At 38.2% G+C, this 14,746-nt stretch overlaps 1 protein-coding gene across 2 annotated transcripts in view; it reads right to left on the bottom strand.

Moving 5' to 3' along the window:
• Positions 1–67: 67 nt before the first annotated feature.
• The window catches only part of AK9 (adenylate kinase 9), a 73,983-nt gene continuing 59,304 nt past the window's right edge, over positions 68–14,746 (bottom strand). The window contains exons 28-38 of one of the 2 annotated variants that reach the window (XM_065834561.2): positions 14,075–14,293; positions 11,092–11,305; positions 9,945–10,146; positions 8,631–8,777; positions 6,837–7,057; positions 5,438–5,634; positions 4,765–4,934; positions 3,947–4,045; positions 3,766–3,868; positions 3,077–3,191; positions 68–405 (exon numbers count right to left, since the gene is read on the bottom strand). In XM_065834561.2, coding sequence (XP_065690633.2) covers positions 203–405; positions 3,077–3,191; positions 3,766–3,868; positions 3,947–4,045; positions 4,765–4,934; positions 5,438–5,634; positions 6,837–7,057; positions 8,631–8,777; positions 9,945–10,146; positions 11,092–11,305; positions 14,075–14,293 — 1,890 coding nt within the window. In that variant the 3' untranslated portion in view covers positions 68–202. Of the gene's footprint in view, positions 406–3,076; positions 3,192–3,268; positions 3,869–3,946; positions 4,046–4,764; positions 4,935–5,437; positions 5,635–6,836; positions 7,058–8,630; positions 8,778–9,944; positions 10,147–11,091; positions 11,306–14,074; positions 14,294–14,746 lie in introns of those variants that run through there. The other variant, XM_065834560.2, reaches the window with a different exon arrangement.

The raw sequence follows: 14,746 nt of genomic DNA, 5'->3' as shown, positions 1-14,746 counted from the left end.
AGTGGCGTCAGTGCTCGGTTTTCCCGCGTGTCCCGCGCTGAGCGATAAACGTTACACGAAGCGGGACTCAAGACTTAAAAGTTGTTTTAATTTAAACATTTTGTGGCTGAGAAGCTGCTCGTAGAAAGCGTGGCGTTGTTCCGCAGCCGCGCTCCGTGGTTACCCAGAGGAGGCGCTCGGTGGCGGGAGCGCGCAGCCGGCGCTACCCGAAGCCGGGGCTGGCACCCTGCAGGGACAGGAACGTCCGCAGCTTGTCGTCCAGCCCGGGGGGCCTGCGCCGCGGCTCCCGGTAGGGCCCCGCCATGGCCTTCCCCAGGTAGGGCAGGAGCTGGCAGCGCTCCAGGAACTGCGCCAGCTGCCTCCGGTACATCTGCCGCACCGGCTCCGAGCTCCGGGGGTTGTGCGCTGCAAGAAGATAAACCGTGTGTCAGTGTCCCCTGTTGACTTAGTGGGGTTACATGACGGAAATTTTAAAAGCAGTTTACACCTGATGGTTTTATCCTCGATGCAGATAGAACTGCCGTGGGTCGTGCCTGTTGACACCAAACCAATAAAAACTCAAGTCTGGTATTTAGAAGTTCCTAACTACAAAAGGGTGATGATATTCAGAAAGATCAAGGCTTTTGTAAACAATAACCAACATATTTTGTTACTTGTTTGTCCTTCAGGGGCCCATACTGGGACGAGTACTGTTTAATATCTTCATCAGTGACATGGACGGTGGGATCGAGTTGCACCCTCAGCAAGTTTGCAGATGACACCAAGCTGAGTGGTGCAGTTGACACATCTGAGGGAAGAGATGCGATACAGAGGGACCTGGACAAGCTCCAGAAGTGGAGCCATGTGAACCTCATGAAGTTCAACAAGGCCAAGTGCAAGGTCCTGCACCTGTTTTGGGGCAATCCCTGGTATCAATACAGGCTGGGGGATGAAGGGATTGAAAGCAGACCTGTGGAGAAGGACTTGGGGGTACTGGTGGATGAGAGACTTGGTATGAACTGGCAATGTGCACTTGCAGCCCAGAAGGCCAACTGTATCTTGGGCTGCATCAAAAGGAGCGTGGCCAGCAGGTTGAGGGAGGTGATTCTGCCCCTCTATTCCACTCTGGTGAGACCCCGCCTGGAGTCCTGCATCCAGCTCTGGAGCCCTCAGTACAGGAAATACGTGGACCTGTTGGAGAGGGGCCAGAGGAGGCCATCCTGGAGAAGGCTCCAAGGAGACCTTATTGTGGCCTTTCAGTACTTAAAAGGGGCCTATAAGAAAGATGGGGCAGACTTTTTAGCAGGGCCAGTTGCAACAGGACAAGGGGTAAAGGTTTTAAACTAAAGGAGGGGAGATTCAGGCCAGACATGAGGATGTAATTTTTTACAATGAAGGTGGTGAAACACTGGCCCAGGTTGCCCAGAGAGGTGGTAGATGCCCCATCCCTGGAGACATTCCAGGCCAGGCTGGACAGGGCTCTGAGCAACCTGATCTAGTGGAAGATATCCCTGAGAATTGCAGGGGGTTGGACTAGATGGCCTTTGAAGGTCCCTTCCAACCCAAACTATTCTATGGTTCTATATGCTCAGCTGCCATCAACTTCCCACTGAAATGGCACAGCCCAGGTGCGGCGTGGCTGGCACTGGGCCACTGTGTCCTTGGCACAACTGTTCTATGACCAAAATGCTTTGCCCATAAATAAACACGAGTTGACTGATGTTTCAGAGAAGGAAGGACATGTCAAGGCCAAGAACTCTACAATGAAGAGAGTTTGTTTCTTTTCTTTCTTACCTCTCTGCCCTACATTAGTGTCGGGTGCCAATCCTCAGAATATTCTTTTTTATTTTAATGGTTACACTGAAGCAAAGGGGAAGGAGTGATTGAAGACAGCCAAATTGTAACAATTTTTTTTTTCCTGTAGATGGTACTTTATATCTCATTAGAAAAACTGGATGGCATGAAGGACTATGCTAGGAGACACTTCAGCCCACTAGCTTTAAATTGTAGACAACCACATTTAACAGCTTCTGAGCGATTTTTTCGAGCATAGAGCACTTACAGGAGTCAAGTTTGAAGGGCACTAAATCACTCTAGTGATGTATGGTTTCCTGCTCTTTTCCAGGAGTAAATCCCTCTGCATGCATGATTGATTTCCTATACCTTCTCGGATACTAAAAGCAATCCAGTATTGTTGTTAGAAAAGCTGCAGGAGCAACTAAACCACTGTTTCTTGTTCCCTATTTAAATGTGACATTAGAGAGTGACGTAAGTTGAAGATGAGAAAGTCTTACTTCAGATAGAAACAGGACGTAAAAAATTTCAAAGAGACCACAACGTGAAGCACTTTGATCAAGTTTTTGATCAAGAACGGCATGACTAGTCTGAAGAGAGCCACAATAATAAATAATGCTATATTTGCCAAGGAGATTTTTCAGTGTACAGGAATACTGCATCTTAAAGTTGTAAGCAGCTCTACCCAGTATTAGAAAAAGTATTAGAAGAACTTGTTCTCCTGGATTCCTATGGCCAAACTGTTTCTTGCTGCATGAGGAAAAGAGATCTGTCCACTTGTGTAACCTTTCCATTTCATCATCCAGTGCTAACAATGATTTAATGATGCAATGTATGAACAAAGCATTCCTAGCGTGGACATTGTTATATTAGCAAAGCTGCGCTAACAATAGAATGAAAACAGTCTTTGTGGATGAAACAAACTACAGTATAAAAGCAGTTTTGCTGGCTTAAGAACTGTACATTTATGCAGGGGTTTATCGTGTGCCTACGCTGTTCGGTGGTCTTCCTGAACAAAGCTGTGCTAGCAAAAACCTGTGGTAGTCCGAGAAAATTCTGGAGGGCTCTGGGAACTGCATCGGGAAACACAGGATTTGAAGAACTTTAGACAAATAATAAAAATTGCCATTATCTAAGAATAAGTAAAAATTCAAAATAACAAAAGGCAAAGTTAAGTTCACCCACTGAACGGATTGACTTACAAAAGGTATAGGAAATCTACACAAATTGGTTATCAGTGTTGTATTGGATGATTTAGTGCATTTATGTAATTAACTTTTTATAGCATTATTTTGTACACTACCTTTTAAATGGCAGGCGACAAACAGCAGAGCAGTTTCTTTTACACTTAGGAAGGGAAACTTTGGCTTTAAGCAGCCTACTTCATTCAGAGCTTTTATCAAAGAAGTTGCTACTCCCTGAAGAAAGCAAACAGTTTTAGAAGACTCTTACAGAAATCCAGAACAAAAATATATTCAAAGTCTGATCCTGTTGTCATGCAAATCTAACAATATAGGGTGATATCTAAATTTGCAAAATGTAGAAGATAACAAGTAGTATAAAATAGGTAGGGAAGTGACCATTAATCCTTTTTTTTTTTTTTTTCCCATATTGATGTCTGAAAATGTAACCAACTATCCTTAAATGATTCCAGACAGGCTTGTGTCCATCCTGATGTTAGAAATCTGAGCAAAACGTGATCTTGCAAGACAACAAAACAAAACAAAGGAGTCAGAAAATGCATTACATAATATTGCAGTGTATGATTCCCCTCTGATGATCTTACTTGTATTTTTTTTTCCATTAAAGCTACAAATATCTATAATTTTAAAGGTTTTTAAAAAATCCTCTCACTTGTAAGTGCAGAATTTTCAACTTAAGATAATCCCATTAATAAACTATAGGACTCATATTGCCTTAAAAATGAAATAAACAGTGGTATATACTATATATTGCAAAGTGGTGTTTTAAAATAGAAAAGCAAGAACTGGCCTGTTCAAGGTATCCACATAAAGGAAGTGCAGTGAGTACTACTGGCTCCTTTATTGGAGGGAGTTTATGTGGCAGCTTCAGATTCCAGTACTTCTCTGGTAACCTAACCAGATAAACAAGCACTTTTAAAATGTATAAACTGTGAAATGATTAAAGATTAAAATGCCGTTAGTATATTCACCTCATAAACTTAAGAAGTTTTTCTTCACTTTCAAAAATATATACCTTATCCTGATATTTTGCTGCATACTCAATGTTGCCAGGCACCAGAGCTTCATATCTGAAGAGACAGAACAAGAAAGACCATTAATGCACAAGAAATGTAAAATATCATTTGCACAGTGTAAATTCATGAGCTGCTGGAAGCCTTCTAGTAATTTATTAAGTATAGGAACTACAAAAAAGCAATTGGATTATCCAAGTTTCCACCACATGAGTGACAGTTACAAGGCTCAAAATCTGAGAAAGTCTCTGCCGCAAAATCTGTTTATTAAGGGACTTTTATAGTGCTTCTTTAGAGCTTCTCTAGTTAAAATGCCAGTCATGGTTTTTCAGGAGATTAAGGAGGGACAGCATGGAATTGATTCTTACCGTTCTACCTTGATGAGAAATTCCTGCATGCTGAGGAAAAGCAATGGGACTTTATGGTGGAGTTTAATGGATTTTTTATAAAAATTGTAATAGATGGCTTTGCATCTGCTAAGGTTTTGTGAGATTTGTTTGAACTTCTGAAGGCTTAAGACAGAGAAAACTCAAACTATATCCAAGCAGTCTTCATCACAAAAGACAGTAAGCCAACACAGATCCTGTAGCCACATGAGTTTCAAAAGGTGATTTTACATTGATTTCCAAAGCCAGAGGCACAATATGGAGAATTGTAATTGCTTTTCCTGTCCAAACCCTGAACACTATTAAAAAGCACTTTGAAATATTTCCTCATTAATATGGTAATGTAGGACACAGTCTGTAATTCAGCCCATGACAACTGCAGTGATGTACCTCTGTTTTCCATCCAGGTAAGTGACGGGACAGTATCCCTGCATTTCAGCGCTCAGAGGGAATAAGGCCTTCACGTCTGCTGCAGTCAGTCTCTTCGGCAGCATGTCTGGAAGAGGGAGAGGGCGAGGTGCCAGTGGTGGCACATAAATCTCTGGTCTGCTCAAGAATTTCTGTAGAAAAAGAAATGAAATGTTTTTATAAAGAAGGAAGCACTATTAAGACTTTCAGTCCAGCTCCAGAGGACTTGCTCACACAATGTAGATACTTATTTCTTCTGCAGCCCCTCTCTCAGTGTGCTGCTGCTCTCAGGTAATTAATTTATTTTCCCGCCCACTCTCAGTTGAAGTCATCACTATCTGCCCACCAGCCATCACTGTCCACTGCTGCCATGAGCCACTCTCTACCTCCAGTCTCCCCAAAACAGACCAAAAAAGGAGGAAAAGGTTTTAAAATCAATGTTTGATCTAGGACAATTTGGTTTGAATAGATTCTCTGCTGCATTTTGTCTGCCTAGACTTTTGACAGCAGAAGGATGCAGAACAAAAGCTTGAATACTAACACCACTAGTCTAATTCAGATTACATATTGCTTCTTTCTGGATGGAATCAAAGAATCCAAGCAACAATGTTCCTCCTGCCCTTAATCCCCTCCTGACCCGTTTTTTGACACTTACGTCCAGTTCTTCCTGTGAAGCCATTTTGTAATAGTGTCCTCGAAATTCTGCAGCAAACTGCAATGACAACGTTACGGAGCAGTCAACCAATTCACCCTTTTCTGCAAGGCTGACGGGACAGTACTGCCCAAACTCCCCCAGCCGATGCCGCAGCTCTTCAGGAGTGATACATAAATCAGCAATGCTGGCTGCTTTTCCTGTTAATAAGAGCAATTAATAATAATGTTTTGTTAATGAAAGACACGGAAGCATCAGACATTTCTATTCAGAAATGTTGCAGTTTAAAAAAATAGAATAATTCATCATGTGGAAATGATGCAATGAATATTACAATAGCAATTTGTATAGATTTATATTAAAATGAAGCTGCAACCTATTTTACCAATTCATTTTAATAACATTTTTCTAGCACTTAAGAAATAGAAGCATTATTAATGATGTGGGATACTCTGCATGCTTAACTTATTAATCTGTTTTCCCTCGGACAGTTTTATTTAGTATTTATTTTTTTGCTCTGTTGTGTTGCTAAGGAGCAGTTCAGCTATTTTATTTCTTTACAATGGTGAACAGAGAACAAGGTGTGAAGAAAGCCTCCCATTTATTCATCCATGTCTTGCAAATGCTACAGTCTATCTGAATGAAATAGATTCAAAATCTCAAATAAAATGTCATATAAACCCCAAGCTATTTAAAAATTGTGCTTTTCAAGCTTGATGTGAAAAAGTTAAATACTTAAAACATATTTTTTGGCTTATGACTGCGATTTTTAAAAAGGGTACAGCCATAGAACTGTAAAAGTTCAAACCAAAAAGTGGATATAAGATAAGGAAGTCTGTTTGCCCTTTAGAGGAATTCTAGTTAAACTGTACAAGCATATTTTAAAAGATTATTTAATCATGACCCATGCTAACACACAAAAATTCAAGTGGGAACTGTGCCATTTTAGACTAAAGTGTTTTTCCTCTCGGAGCACAGAAGTTAAATCAAAAGGCACATTTAACCTTAATTCTGAGCTGATAATTAACATTCTCCCCTCCCCTCTTCCTCTGCTGACACCTGAGTCATGCTGCAAGTCATAGTTCCCCTCGTATACTCAGGGGTACCATTTGTGATTTGTCAGCCAGTGTTGAGGAATCTGCCACAGACCATGAGACCGCTGGTTTCTTTCAGCTGTATTCTGTTACCCCGTTCTTTGGAAAATGGCCTCAGGCTGCCCTGTGCTTGGTTTTGTCTTAGAGACCTCCTCAAGGTCTCTCCAGATGAGACTGAAGAATTTGAGGGTATGTATGCGACCAAGAATTAGCTTCATCCACAGCAAGTTGAAGTCAAAACACACTTGTTACATTGCAGCTTCTTAAAGGATCAAATATTATTCTGAGAAACTTTGTTTTTCTTTTACCTTCTCTTCTTTTTTCCAGGTATATTTGAATTTTTTTAACACCCACTTGAACTTCCTGCAGTACTTTGTTCCAGATCCACCACTTGCTCTGAAAAGCATCAATCACACACCAGTTCTGATGCTCCTTCTTATAGTAAGTCCTAATTGCGTCAATGTGCTGTTTATAGCAGGAATTTTTAATAGCTAGAATCTGTGAGCTGTCATGTTCAGGGTAGGGAGGTCTGAAGACAATGAAAAATAACACTGTTTTAATTTGAGTCTGAAGAATAGACCATTTCATTGAATTTCAAGTGTAAATTCTAGAGTCCACTTTAAGACCTTTCTACAAAATTCTGCATATTTGAAACTCTAGAACACATTTGAGAAATACAACTTTCTTATTAAGAATATTAGCAGTTACGTATGAAAAACAGCATACTTCTGATCAGACAGTTATGGTCGGAAACTAAGAACAAAACTTTGGCTATTTCTGTCCCAAATACAGCTCAATGATTTTATAAAGGACTTGGAATGTATCAGCACATTGAGTGACACGCACTACCAATACACCATAAAACGGTACCCTAGACACAATGCTATGAAACTTTAAAATGGAAGTCAATTGTTTATTGAAAAACAGGCTTAAATTTGAATTATGTTGTTGTTTTTAAATCAAGGAGAGGCCATAATCCTTGGATATATTTTGAAAACTGTCTGTCATTTACATAAATGAAAATAATCTATCTGACCTCTAAAAATATTGTGCAAGACCAGAAGAGATATTTTGACTAGAACATAGAAGGATTTTTTGTTCTGGTTCTTAATTTAAATGATGCCAAAAAAAGATAAAATTCTGTTTTAATAGGATTAATTTCTCTGTAAGTTGTACCTTTTGGAAATATCTGATACTGCACATTTGAATTGTATTTAAGCCTATGAAATATAATTAGTTTGGTATTTAAAATGAGAAGTTTAAAGTAAATGCTTTCTAAAAGACAGCAGTAATTTAATTTTTTGCAATGCAAATTGTCTTTAGGCTTTCAGTAAACAATTAAGCATTATACTGATTACATGATAAAAAGAAAGAGACAAAATGAAAGAGACATGCAATAATGCTCTAAGCTATCTCAGACTTCTTAGAAACACTTCCTCTAATGAGAACCAGGTTCTTATACAATTTAATTTTAAGGTGAATGTTCTGTTCTTTTTAATTCTCTGTCCATTTATAAACTACTTACTGCTCTTCCTCAAAAACAACCAACAGTTCTTTAAAGAGAATATTTATCTCCTTAGAAAAACAAAGCAAAGCCAAACTGAAATGATTAGATGAATAACTCATTAATTGTATACATTATTAAAATAGACATTGTTTACATCTTTTTAAAAGAAGTCTAATTAAGACTTAAAAAAGAGCTTATTAGATGAAATATCAATGTCCCTTATGATGATAATAATTGAACTGATGAATAATAAACTTCAACAACAGAGTGAACTAGTAACATTTCATTAAAACTAACTAAAAGAAGCAGTGGAGGCTCAACATTGTACATCAGTGACCTCAGTCATGCAACCAGGGAGTCTGGCCAGAGCTCGCCACAAATTCCTCTGGTCTCTTATATCTCCATTTCTGGTCTATGGAAATCAAAGCACTGGAATGTAGAGGGACTGGTGTCCGCGTCTTTTTGCATGTGGAATTTGGGACTGGGTTATGCACCAGCTTAGATACAGCCTCTCCGCGTACAGCACTGAGGCACCTAAATAGAGAAGTGACAATATCATGTGGATAAAAAGATTGCGATCAGGGAGCATCACTACCTGTCCATGCTTTCCTTATCCAGCAGGGCTCTTCTGAACACTTCCTTTGCATCCATATCTAATTCAAAGATTTTCGCTGGAATTATCCTTGCTGATTCCAAGAGCTTTGCTTGTATTTTTGTTACAGGATATCCATCAATCACAACTCTGCATACAAACAGAAACAGAAAGAGTTTTATTAAGAAGTCAGTTTCTAATTAACCTTTAAGTCTATGAATATTCCTAGTACGTTCTCAATTGAGACAAAAGTCTACACCCATGTCATGGTGCCATCACTGTCCTGACTTGATAGACACAGTCTTCACTCCTAAGAATTTGCAATCAAATTTTAAAAAAAGTAAATTAGATAGAATGAGAAATAGTAAAGAGTAAAAGAAATACACATACGGCAAAAAGTATAGGAATGTAACTGGATGGTTCTGACTTATAAAAATGGTGGACTTTAAAATTCTGATAACATCAGTCATTTGGAAACATAATTTTAACGATGGGAAATCTCCATATGCATTGGGAAGAGTAATTTTCAAAGTGAAAAATAAAATAATTTACAGTACTTGAAGAGTTTTTTTTAATCATATTGAAGAAGAAATGCTTTTCACAGAATAGGCAATACTGGAGCAAAGCATACTGAAACAATATTCCAGTATTTAACGTGAAGGAAAAGTTGAAAGAATTCCGATCTCAAGCTCAAATAATTTTCAGAGATTATTCCAGAATTGCTTTTCTCTGTAACAATTCCCCTTTTTGGGGAGAGGAGTTGAATGTCCTGAAATCACGATCACGAAGCATTTTAAGTCTGCCAGTTTGGAAGGTGTTTCAGTGATGGAAAAAGAGCTTAGGAAATCAGGATCACGTATGTATGATGGGGAAAGACTCACTCGTGTCAGTTCCTCCTTAATAACTTCAGTTGTTAACAAAGCTGGAAAAAACCTTGAGTACTGAACAAGTCTGCATGACCAAAGAGAATCAGATGCATCCAAGTTGGTACTGGAGTTGGTGTAAGAGAGATAAAACCATAGTTCTCAAAGGATAATTGAAAATACTGGCTTATTGACTGAAAAAAGGTAACTTTCGGAAAGCATATTACTTGGATTTATGGGAATATACATACCTGAAAATTGCAGAAGATTGTGCTTCAGTTTGGTTTTCCAGAATAGCGTGAAAAACCTCAGTTTGGATGGATTATTTTCTTAATGCATAAACCACTGATGTCTTGAAGTGAAATTGTTCGACAGTGACAACATGGTAATCACTGCCTATGAAGGGACCAGCATGTCTGGAAAAAAATCCCCAAAACCCAAACAAGACTCTTACCCAGTGGTGTTACACACAGGATTCATCAGAGCCACGTCGAGAGCCTGGACGGCCAGTTCATCAGGTACGGTCTGTCCTTTGTGAAGATGCTGATTCAACGCAAGTGCCAACTCACTCTCTGGCTGCTGGTTTAACACCAGCCGTATGGCCTCTCCCATACTCAGGCGCTGTAACCCATACACACTTGCAAACTTCTTGGCAACTGCAAAACATTTTGATTTCAACACCCAACTTTTAGGTAAGCAACATCACAACCTAGCGGTCTGTTAAAGTACGGCTTTAGTCTTAGAACTAACTGCTCAGCTCATTCCCTGGGTCATTCCCAATGCCTAATCTCAGTAAGTGGGTCCCTAAATCCTCTTGGGCCCCTAAAGAGTCCAAACCTTGGCATATGTGCAGAAGATGCACAACGCACTAACAGTGTTCAGTTTAGCACAAACCTCAGCAGCAACAGTCAATGTTATTACAAGAGATGTTAGAAAATATTATTTCACTGCTTCCCCTTTTACAGATCAGCCTAGCAGCTAGACCATTTATCCAGGAAATGGAAAATATGGTTAAAATTTCCTCCTTAATATGAGATAATTTGAACCCATCTCTTCTTTTTCTAACACCCTATTCTAATCATTAAGCTATGGTGTAAGCTGAATTTTTGCCTCCTCCAGTTAAAGGCAGAGTCCTGTGGATTGAAAGAGTCATGGAGAAAGAAGGAGAGGGGAGAAAGACGGAAATCTTGGGGGTTTTAATCTAGAAGTTTGGAAACAGACTGGAGAATGTGGAGGTTTGAGTTCTGGTCCTTGATCCTATAAATATTTCTTCATTTTACATTAGATCATATTGACTGAAAGAAATAAGAAAAAAAAATCAGAAATAATACAAGGCATATAAGTAGTATAAGTCAAGATTTTCTAAGTGTTAGTCCAGGCCCCTTAACTTCTTAAGACAGGATAAAATTCAGATGGTCAAGACATAAGTATCTGACTGTCAAATGAGACACTAGAGAATGTAACTAAAAGATTCTATGCCCAGCAAGAAAAGCAGGAAGACCAACAATGTTAATGGTTTATGATTTTTTAACCATGGTAATCACAGATTAACCTGCAGTCATTAGAAAAGGTTTTGTTTTATAGATAATAATGGCTCCTACCTGTAGTCTTTCCTGATTTTGGAGGTCCCACGATAGCAATCTTTACTGGCACAGCTGGTTTAGCTTTTGGCTGACAAATATATTTGATGGGATTTTTCATAAATGTTTCTTTATTTTCTTTACTTGAAAAGAAATAAATATATTGTCGATGGATTACAGGAAAGACACTGTTTTCATGGCTTTCTTGTGGCTTGATTACTTCTCCTTCACTTAGCTGTACAAAATGGGAAGCAGTTGATTAGGTTTGACAAAACCTCTTCTGAGCACTAACTCTATGAAACAGACCATCAAAGCATTCTGAAATTCATACATATGGACATAATACTTTGTCTAGGTCTGAGGAATTTCCATACATATACCATTCTTGTACAAAAAGATGAAGTAAACATTGAAGAGAGAAAGAATATTCACTATTTCCAGTAGGTGGTACCGTAACACTTTCTGTCCATCAAGAGAGTGTAGTCAGAGAGGCACAGCATCATACTTTTTAATTTTCAGAGAATAAAGAAAATAATTTTATTCCTCTGTGAATTAAAACCACTTATCTGCCTGACAGTAGAAGATACACTGAGAACATTGTATTCAGCAGAAGTCATGTACAAATTAAGAAAACAGAAAAGAATATCAATACTTACATTGTGGTGAAGTGTAGAAACACAAGGCAAGCCAAAAGAGCTTTTGGTAAAATACATACACTGCTGATTAAATCTTTTCAAACACATCAGACAGCCCACTAGAAATTCTGTAGTGCTGATGGATCATTGAGATGTAAGAAGGGCACTGATGGCAGAAATGGTCATTGCAGAAATGCAGGATTCCTTGCATCACTGTTCACTGTGGAAGAACTTACTCATGCCCCTGTGGCAGCCCTTCTTGGAGGAACTGCCTTAAAGTGTCAATAAAATATGTTTCAGAACAAACTGTTGACATCTGTTGAAAAAATTGCTAAGACCCAATGATCCTGAGGGTCTCTTCCACCCAAAATGATTCTGCGATTCTATATTCACCACGCAGTTCTAAAGGGACTCAGAAGTTAAATTGTTAGTGACTAATATGTAACCTGTTGCTTACGTTGGCCACTTTTCACAAAAGAAGGAAGGTGGACAAAGTGACCATTTTTTGTAAAGGCCTTGAGGACTGATCCTGGCAAACATAGTCCAGCAAATCCAACCCTGTATTGAGCAAATTAAAATATATGAAGGAAAAAACCCAGTAGTTATTGGGCATACATATGGGATAATGGGCAAGAGCCAATCTGGCTCCTTGTAGAGAAAAATCAGACCTCACAACTCTACTGGTATTCTTTGAAGGAGTCAGTAAATATAAGTTGATCTGGATGTTACAGTAAGAGATGAGATTGTTTTGCTGTGTGGCATTACCTTGCCAGACCTTCTCTGATTCTTAGGTTCCTCTTCCTGCATGAAGTCATTTCAGGGTGTTTGCCCTCAATTTGTAAGATGTCAGGAGTCTGTTCTACTGTATATTTGCTCCCGTTCCTCCTTCAGCTCATCATTTTTATTCTCTGCTTATCTAATCAGTTGCATAACTACTTCACTCGCCTCCCAATTTAATCTAAAAGTAATTGGCATATACTCTATCAGCCTTTCTACAAAAAAACCTCTGGTCCTTAATCAATTTCATAATTTCTGTTATATCTTCAAATACCATCAAAATGATCCTATTTCCCCTTCATTGTTGTCAGCACATACACTTCCCCTATGAGCACACCACTCTGATTTTATCTAATAGCTTTCCATGACTTCTTTCTTCTAACTGAATTGTACTTTTTGGTTGGTAAAAAAACACTGTACAGCATAAATCAATGAACAGGAGAAATGAAATGACAAAAATGTAGTGAAATCTAATATAGCAAAGTGCAAGGTCTAGTGTGTAGGGACTATTAATAGTTTCACATATAAACTGGGGTTCAGTAATTGGAAATGACAGAAGAGAAGAAATATCTGCTTCTGTTAATAAGTCCCTAGATTATGAGATGCCAATTTGATGCACTCATGGAAAAGGCTATTCTGAAATCCTAAAACATTTTAAATAAGTATTTTGATTATATGAAACTGTAGTAAGAGCTGATCTATATTCAGTTCTGATTGCCAAGGTTAAAGAAAGATAAATGTGATCTGAAACAGATGAAGATCCAACATGACAGCTATACAAAAGCAAATAAAAGTTACTTAAATAGCATAGTAAAATAAAGGCCAAAGAATGTTTCTTTCAGGAACTTGTTCACTGTATGGATTTTTTTATCAATCCTCATTTTCAGTTCTGATTTACTCACGATCCAACCTGCTTTTATTTCCATGATTAAACAAAAAAAAAAAAAACCACTAACATTTCACTTGCTACCAATAGAACTTGATCAGCCCACTTTTGGGGATAGACATGAGTACTTTCTGACCTCAGCTTTCCAGATCTCTAGTAAAATACTATGGAATTAGATTTGTTGCTCTTCAAAGTTTGTACATTTTGACAACAAAGAACTATTGGTGATGAATTACATACATGTAACATTTGTTGGTTTATTTTTTTGCCACTGATAGGCTTGGTGGCCACCTCTGTGGCTTCTTACAGATTCAAAACCCAAATCCTTTTGTTTTGTTTTCACTGCTTCTGGAAGACTTTAAGACCTTCTCTGTTGCCTTTTTTTTTTGGGATCATTCAGTATTAAGCATTTTTTTCTGATTCAGTGCCACCTTTAATCATCACTAAACCTAACAACAAATTTTATGCCCCTCAGCCTTAATTTAGCTGCAACAGTGAAAGACTAACATCTTTCACTGTCAATGCTTGCCATGTTTTGTGTATGTTCAGTGGTGTGGTTTTGATTCAGTAATGTAGTTTTCATTAAATATTTCTGGTACTAGTTGCTACTGTCTGATAATACTTTTTAATATTAATATTAGCTTGCTCTTTTTTTTTTTAAAGTATCACTTCTTGAAAATATTCTTCAGCTATTTAAGAACATTACCTTGACTGGATCCCACCGACCAAAAGAACTTGGAAATTTATATAAGCAAGCTAGCATCTTCTGTGCAACAGGCAAACTTATTGGGTAACATTTCTCAAAAATGCTTTCACGATTTTCCACTAAAGAATTCAGCTTGCTATATATTTGGTAGCACACGATGCGAGGCTTCCGTCCTCCATTGATCTCAATTTGTGGTATTAACAATTTTTCAAATTCTTCCTGGTTAATAAAAACATAACAAAATATTAGAATCATAAACGTGATCAGATTTGTAATAATGACTGTCAGCAAGATTTTCTGTGAAATATCAAGGATTTCTTGAGCATGTTCTCAGTCACCATAAGTCAGCACAATCTGATTTGAGATGAGAATTGGTCTTCCTGCCCATTGAAGTTTAAATTATCCAGCTATCACACTATTTAAAAAATAAAACAAAATGATGATCTTTCAGTTAACTTTGAGGAATCTACTATGATAAAGTGAAAGCTTGAGAAGTATCTTTCATTAAAAACAAATACTATTCTTTCCCTACTCCAAACAATTCAGGATGGCTTGTTTAGTTACCCTAAAAATATTGCTGCGCTCTGGTGACAACCAAACAATGAACAATTGTTTGGTTTTCTGCATCAACTGACCTGTCAAAAAGGAAATAAGGACGCCAAGACTCTCTAG

This window comes from Patagioenas fasciata, chromosome 3 (assembly GCF_037038585.1).
Source record: "Patagioenas fasciata isolate bPatFas1 chromosome 3, bPatFas1.hap1, whole genome shotgun sequence".
NCBI classification, from domain to species: Eukaryota; Metazoa; Chordata; class Aves; order Columbiformes; family Columbidae; genus Patagioenas; species Patagioenas fasciata.
This window is presented reverse-complemented; position numbering and strand designations above follow the sequence as displayed.